Source organism: Quercus suber, unplaced genomic scaffold, assembly GCF_002906115.3.
Source record: "Quercus suber isolate HL8 unplaced genomic scaffold, Cork oak 2.0 scaffold_569, whole genome shotgun sequence".
NCBI lineage: Eukaryota > Viridiplantae > Streptophyta > Magnoliopsida > Fagales > Fagaceae > Quercus > Quercus suber.
Window position 1 is genome coordinate 142,277 of NW_027070014.1, and position 7,917 is coordinate 150,193.

Below are 7,917 nucleotides of genomic sequence, written 5' to 3' on the forward strand. Positions count from 1 at the left end.
TTTTTCCTTTTCTTTTCTCTTTTTTAATTGCTAGTTACTCTTCACCCAAAAAAAAAAAAAATAAAAAAAAAAAAATACTTGCTGGTTACACTTTTTTTTTTCTTCTTCAATCTTCATAAAATATAAACAAGGAAAAAAAATGCAAAATAATTGTTTTCTAATGCATTTTAAGAAAATCATTTATTAAAATATAATTTAACTTTGTTTTAAATGAGAAAATTCTTTTTAAAAAATTATGATTGATATTATACTAAGTTCACAGTCATTTTCTTTTAAATATATAAAATCAAATAAACATTTCAAAAATCATCTTCATTTATATTACAAAACCTAATTCCAACATACATATATATATATATATATTGTAGGGTTACAATTTGTAACCCAAGTCCAAAAGAGGTGGGGTGTGAGCCCAATGAGTCTAATACAATGAATTTGTAGAGAGTAGGTAAAAGAGCTGGGCAATTTGTAAATTAAACAACGGCTAATAAGGATAAAAGATAAATAAGCACAAAAACACACTTAAAACTTGATTAAATTGGTGTCCAAGGAGATGAACTATGAACTAAACTATTGTTTCAGAAAGTTAATACAATCTTTAGTGCTACAGTAAATCTTTTTCTCTCTCCCTTTCCTATTTCCTTTGATCCCTCTCTTATAGGGGGTCTTTTACATTATATAGTTTTTCTTCAAACCATCTTGATCGTACACTTATTAATCATCTAAACCTTTACTCGAGTGTATGTCTCATTAGGCATCTTCTTTGGCTCTCTGTGCATGGTAGTGGTTGAGATTGTACTGTTCAAGGGTTTTCTCCACATAAATGCGATCAAAAAAGTTGCTGCAGTGCATTTAATGTGGTGGTAGCAGCTTTTCCTTTAGATATTTCTGTAGTCTTATCATCTTTAAACGTGCCTGAAGTTCATCCTTATCGTTGGAATTTCTTGGAAGATCACCTAAATCGCTCAAGTACTTGCTTGACCGATATTCATAGTATCCGAGAAGGATACACTCCTCAGACTATATTCCCCTATCATTTCCTTACGTGATTCTCTACTCTGGGGCCTTTCCCATCATTTACTCCTCATCGAACGTATCCACATCCTCAAATAGGGCCCAAGGCCCAATAAACGAACTTGGGCGTTTATCCCCCCATATATATATGTGATTGAAAATATTCATCTTGTAATTATGGTTGAAACAAGAATAATAAACACAAATACAATCACTTTATAAACAATTTAGTAGGTGTGAAAAAATAAAAACCATGTCTCAAAAATGGCGGGGCTTTAAATTCTTAGTTTCTCAATCAACTATATCATACCCTATAGATTAAGAGTTTTACAAATTACAATGGCCTGCCCTTATGACTAAAAATAAAATGTACATCATTTTTCAACAAATTGAACTAACCAAAAAAAAAAAAAAAAAGGCTTTTGATCATAATCATTATCTATAAAATGAATATTATATTTTTTATTTATCTAGTTACCATCTAGAAAAATAAAAATTACATCAATAATTATTTAGTTTAATAATCTCAAATTTAAGTTCGGATATTAAAGTCACATAATGGAAAATGTGTTAATTAGACATTCTATCTAACCTGAAGGCCAATCTATTAAGAGATATATGTTATGTGAATTATTCAAAATGTCATTCAAATCCTCGCCATATCATACATCATTGAAAAATAAAGGTTGTGCTCATCATGTGATCAAAATCATTTTTGCTTGTTAAGTTTGTGTCATGTTCATAATTTAACCTATAAATGCATCCATTATATATTTCATATCATCGTATTGCATCTAATCAATAGGGTTTCATTCAAGAATATGTTAAAACATTAACCCTTATCATCGAAGGTTCACATGATTGTTGTTCACCAAGATTGTTTTTGCTTAATCCTTGTTGGATGCCATTCTAACAATAAAAAAAAAAAAAAAAGTAGCATAAGATATATTGTATTTGGTTGAACTTTAATATACATTACATATTGACTAGTTTTGTCATATAAATAAGACATTAAAGTTTGTTGTGTTGTTAATAACTTTGTAGCTTAATTGGTTGGCAAATCTTGGTAACTCTAACAAATACATCCACGATTCAAGTCACACGGCTCATATTGTAACTATTAAATGATCAAAAAGAAAAAAAAAGTGTAGTTTATGTCAAAGCTTTCCCATTAAATTTATGAAATAGAATTTTAATGAAATTTTTTGGTTGGAAAAAAAATAGATTTGGTAAATGTGGAGTAACTGTGATTGTAAATAATTTGTTTAAATGATGTCGATTAACAAATGTGTAATTGGGGTTTAAGGTAGGGATGGCAATGGGCCGGGGCGGGGCCGAAGGATGGGGTCTTCGTCCTCACCCTGTATGGTTTTGTCTTGCCTCATCCCCGCCCCACATTACAGGGGAAAATTTCTTGCCCCATCCTTGCCCCTTGGGGCCCCGCCCCACCCCGTAAAACTTTACTTTTTGTTAATTTGCCCTACAACTAGTACAATTTTTTTAATGAAACCTATTTCATTGATAAAAATATACTTGAAATTACAACTAAATTTATCCTATCAAATCAAATCAATTTTTAGAAAAGATTGAATAATATATTCAGGCGTTTAACAAGACAATCATTAAAAAAAAAAATTTCATAGTATAACACATAACAAAATAAAAGTAGAGAACTACATTAAGTAGAATAAAATAAGCTAATATTAATATGTTTATTTAAATAATAGGGTTTTAGGGTATAAGAAATTTACAATTATAGCCTTTAACAATACGATGCGGGGTAAGGATGGGGAGGGGCTAGACAGGGTGGGCCTAAAAAGTCTAAACCCATCCTTGTCCCGCCCTGTAGTACGGGGCTAAAATCTTATCGCATTCCCGCCCCACCACTTTTACAAGGTGGGGAAAACTCATGCCAGGCGAAAAAGGAAAGAGCAGGTTTAATGGGACGGGGAATGTCATCTCTAGTTTAAGGACATCCACGGGTTGGTGAGGCTTGAGTTTGGTGTCAACTTGATGACTGAACCAATCACAATGGGCTTGGGAATGCCCGATTTGTTGCTAATTGTGGTTATGTGAATTGTCAATTGCCACGGTTAGATTGTTTGATACTATAGTTTGTCTTATCGATGTTGACGAGCTAAGATTTGGCGGCGTCAACCAAAACTAGTGAAAAGCTCACTAGATACGGTTATCAACGTGATCTTTGTCGAACCCCATGCAATGTTTGAGTTGGAAAAGCGAGAGGAGAAAGAGTAATTAACAAAAGACACAATGAAAGGAGGGTGAAGAACACAACTTCGAAGAAATTTTACTATACATTCAAATTGGAAACCCGTTACTTAACGTAATATAATCACGTTTCAACAATATGAACCCACTGTTGACCAACCCAATGCTCATACAATCTTTGGCACGAGTACCTTCAATTTGGGCGAATTTGTGGGGTTCATGTGTGGTTGCACAATCATACGTGTAACAAATTTTCAGCCAAAATGGCCATAGAAACCATGATTATCAAATCATATCCATCGTCCATCCTTTACCCTGCCACGTGTCTATACATAAACACATAACATCCACTATTTGCCTGTCCGAGTGATACACACAATCTATTACCCGAACACAAATTCAAATTAGCCATTGGCTCCAAAGTCCAAAACCCCCACCAGCACCACCACTACCATCTTCAACTCTGCTCCAAAGCAAAACCCAAAAAGCATGGCCAAAGCCAACAACGACAACAACGCCGATCTCTTCACCTCCTTGATCTCAGACATCAAATCCTACTCTGGCAACGACCCTCTTCTCCCATGGCTCCGGTATGCCTCTCTCTCTCTCTCTCTCTCTCTTTGTGGGTAGCTCTTTTAATGGTTTTAAAAAGTAAGACTGTTTGGCATTTTGTATGTACAGAGGGATCAGAAAGATGAAGGATTCGCTGCCTTCGCAAGTTCTGAACGAGAAGCTGCCACGGTTTTTGCAGAAGTGCGCGCAGACCTTCGATTCCGATCGCCGTTACAAAAACGACTTACGATACCTCCGCGTTTGGTTACAGTTGGTATTTTACTAATCCATCGCTTTTTTCGTTTTCTTCTCGATGATTTCGATTCTGGGTCGTTTGGTTCCTGTGGAAATGAAGGGGAAAGATGTGAAAAATAAAATTTGGAATCTTGCGCTTAAGATTGTTTTGGTTATGTAAATGTTGAGAATTTATTCATTTATTTTGTTTGTTGATGGGTTTTTGTGGATGGTCTGAGAGCGCTTTTTTACATTTTCTTATTGCTGATTTTGATGCTGGGTTATTCTGTTTCTGTTCAATTTCATAGCCGTTGTTTGGTTCCTGAGAAAATGAAGGAAAAGTTATGGACATTAAATTTGGAGATTTAATAAATAGAAGAGTTGTTTTGGACTAAGTTCACTAGCTTTTGTTATCATTATGATTCTTTTTTTGATTTATGACATATCATCTTCATAGAAGTGAGGGAATGGATTGGTGTTAAACGTGAATCGAAAAATGCCAATTTCATTGTCTGCATCGTAAGTAATTGTTTATTTAATTATTTTGTGAGTAGATGGATCTTGTGGATGATCCAAGAGTGATTTTTATTATCTTATGGATGATTTTGATAATGGGTCATCATTTTTCATTCAATTTCATAGGCCATTGTTTGGTTACAATGAAAATGAAGGAAAAATATATGAAAATCAAAGTTGGAATCTTATGCTTTAAGTTGTTTTAGTTCCCTAAATATGGGAAATGTCTCGCTTTAACTAAACCAAAGAATTGTTTTTTTACTCTGTGAGTAGATGGACTTTGTGGAGGATCCAAAAACGCTTCTGAGGACCATGGAGGTGAATCAAATTGGAAAAAAGAAGTCTTTGTTCTACCAAGCATATGCTCTTTACTACGAGAAGATCAAGAAATTTGAGGAGGCTGAGAAGATGTACCATTTGGGTGTGCAGAAGTAAGTGCTCTACAATTTTAAAACTTGTTTTATTTGGGTGTTTAAATGTCTCCAAGAAATGGAATCCTTCCACATTTGTTCATATGGATGAATGGATGATTAATTCCTTTTTAATAGAGCTGCATTAAACAATTAATGACTTATATAGGCATTGTAACTGCTATGTTTAACAAAATGTTCTCGTTTTAGATTCTGTGCATTGGATGTTTCTGCAGTATGTCCTTGCTTTGCTCAATGCTCTATGTTACATATGCTTGAATTCTTATTATGTATGGTTTAGGGCTCTAAATGTTTTATGTGTTTTTTTTTTTTTTTTTTTTCTCTGTTGCACAAACATGAGAGCATTAATAACCCTCGCCTGAGCTGAGCACTATAAATAAGAGGGAAGGAGAAGAAAGAAGGGTTGGTCACAAAAAGGGGAGGAAAGAGAACAGGGGTAATAGAGAAGAAAAATAGGGTCTGAGAGGAGTTGGGAGGAAAGATTGTGTTGCCGAGAAAGATAAGAGTGATCTCAGTGAGTCCTTGGTTGTAGAACTACCCATAGTAGGAAATTCAGCCCAACAAACAAATAAGTTGTGAGCCCAAGTGGGGTTGAGCCCATTGGCCTCATTTGCGACCCGCACAGTAACTATTAAATGATCAAAAAGAAAAAAAAAGTGTAGTTTATGTCAAAGCTTTCCCATTAAATTTATGAAATAGAATTTTAATGAAATTTTTTGGTTGGAAAAAAAATAGATTTGGTAAATGTGGAGTAACTGTGATTGTAAATAATTTGTTTAAATGATGTCGATTAACAAATGTGTAATTGGGGTTTAAGGTAGGGATGGCAATGGGGCGGGGCGGGGCCGAAGGATGGGGTCTTCGTCCTCGCCCTGTATGGTTTTGTCTTGCCTTATCCCCGCCCCACATTACAGGGGAAAATTTCTTGCCCTATCCTTGCCCCTTGGGGCCCCGCCCCACCCCGTAAAACTTTACTTTTTGTTAATTTGCCCTACAACTAGTACAATTTTTTTAATGAAACCTATTTCATTGATAAAAATATACTTGAAATTACAACTAAATTTATCCTATCAAATCAAATCAATTTTTAGAAAAGATTGAATAATATATTCAGGCGTTTAACAAGACAATCATTAAAAAAAAAAAATTTCATTGTATAACACATAACAAAATAAAAGTAGAGAACTACATTAAGTAGAATAAAATAAGCTAATATTAGTATGTTTATTTAAATAATAGGGTTTTAGGGTATAAGAAATTTACAATTATAGCCTTTAACAATACGATGCGGGGTAAGGATGGGGAGGGGCTAGACAGGGTGGGTCTAAAAAGTCTAAACCCATCCTTGCCCCGCCCTGTAGTACGGGGCTAAAATCTTATCGCATTCTTGCCCCACCACTTTTTCGAGGTGGGGAAAACTCATGCCAGGCGAAAAAGGAAAGAGCAGGTTTAATGGGACGGGGAATGTCATCTCTAGTTTAAGGACATCCACGGGTTGGTGAGGCTTGAGTTTGGTGTCAACTTGATGACTGAACCAATCACAATGGGCTTGGGAATGCCCGATTTGTTGCTAATTGTGGTTATGTGAATTGTCAATTGCCACGGTTAGATTGTTTGATACTATAGTTTGTCTTATCAATGTTGACGAGCTAAGATTTGGCGGCGTCAACCAAAACTAGTGAAAAGCTCACTAGATACGGTTATCAACGTGATCTTTGTCGAACCCCATGCAATGTTTGAGTTGGAAAAGAGAGAGGTGAAAGAGTAATTAACAAAGACACAATGAAAGAAGGGTGAAGAACACAACTTCGAAGAAATTTTACTACACATTCAAATTGGAAACCCGTCACTTAACGTAATATAATCACGTTTCAACAATATGAACCCATTGTTGACCAACCCAATGCTCATACAATCTTTGGCACGAGTACCTTCAATTTGGGCGAATTTGTGGGGTTCATGTGTGGTTGCACATGAAAAGAATCTAACAGAGGTTTAAAAGATTCTTCAATGGTGTTCACACTATGAAGGTAATGAAAACAGAGAGCAAAAAAAAGAGAAAACTTCAAACAGAGATTAGAGAGAGAGACGAAGAGAAAATTTCTGTTGAAATGAATTCTTGTTGTTCTTTCCATGTCAAGTACAGTATATATATATATAGCTTACCTGATCTAGTAACAGACTAAGCTAATACCTAAAATCTAGGGATGGATCCGTATTTTACGGAGGAAGATTAGGAACTAACTAACTAATCTTAACTGCCCAACTGATCTCTAGAAACCACAGTCTCCACGGTGTAAGTGAAGTTCATTTCCCAGAGATGAAAACGCAGCGTTTTATTTAAATACATTAACACAAAATCATGAGATAAAACGCCACCGTTTGCTGTAGAGTTGGAAACTAGCCGTTGGGTATTTGACTGGAACTAGCCGTTGGGCATCTTGGGCATCTCTTGAGCAAAACCATTTGTTGGTTCAATGGTTGTACACTTATTATTCTTAACATTCCCCCTCAAACACGAGGCAGTATCAGCCAAGAGTTTGCCACGGAGAGCCAGAAAGTGAGGACCAGGCAAAGGTTTTGTGAAGATATCTACAAAATTATCACGGCCCGAGATGAATTTAATACCCAAAGTATGACGAAGAACACAGCCCCTCACATAATGATAATCAACTTCAATGTGCTTTGTGCGAGAATGAAAAACAGGATTAGAGGCCAAGGCAATTGCTGAGTTGTTATCACACCAAAGGATGGGAATGTGAGGAAGAAACAGTTTAAGCTCCTTAAACAGAATACGAAGCCAAGATAACTCAGCTGCTGTGGAAGCCAAGGCACGATACTCTGCCTCTGTGGAGGAACGAGAGACAGTGGATTGTTTCTTGGAAGACCAAGAAATGGGGTTTGAACCAAGAAAAACCAGAATTCCAGTAGTAGATTTTCT

The 7,917-nt window shown here is 35.6% G+C and overlaps 1 protein-coding gene across 1 annotated transcript in view; it reads left to right on the forward strand.

The window, feature by feature from the left end:
- The first annotated feature begins 3,625 nt into the window (after positions 1-3,625).
- The window catches only part of LOC112028037 (uncharacterized), a 6,763-nt gene continuing 2,471 nt past the window's right edge, over positions 3,626-7,917 (forward strand). Inside the window, exons 1-3 of the mRNA XM_024060681.2 lie at positions 3,626-3,833; positions 3,925-4,069; positions 4,819-4,976. Coding sequence (XP_023916449.1) covers positions 3,733-3,833; positions 3,925-4,069; positions 4,819-4,976 — 404 coding nt within the window. The 5' untranslated portion in view covers positions 3,626-3,732. The remainder of the gene's footprint in view (positions 3,834-3,924; positions 4,070-4,818; positions 4,977-7,917) is intronic.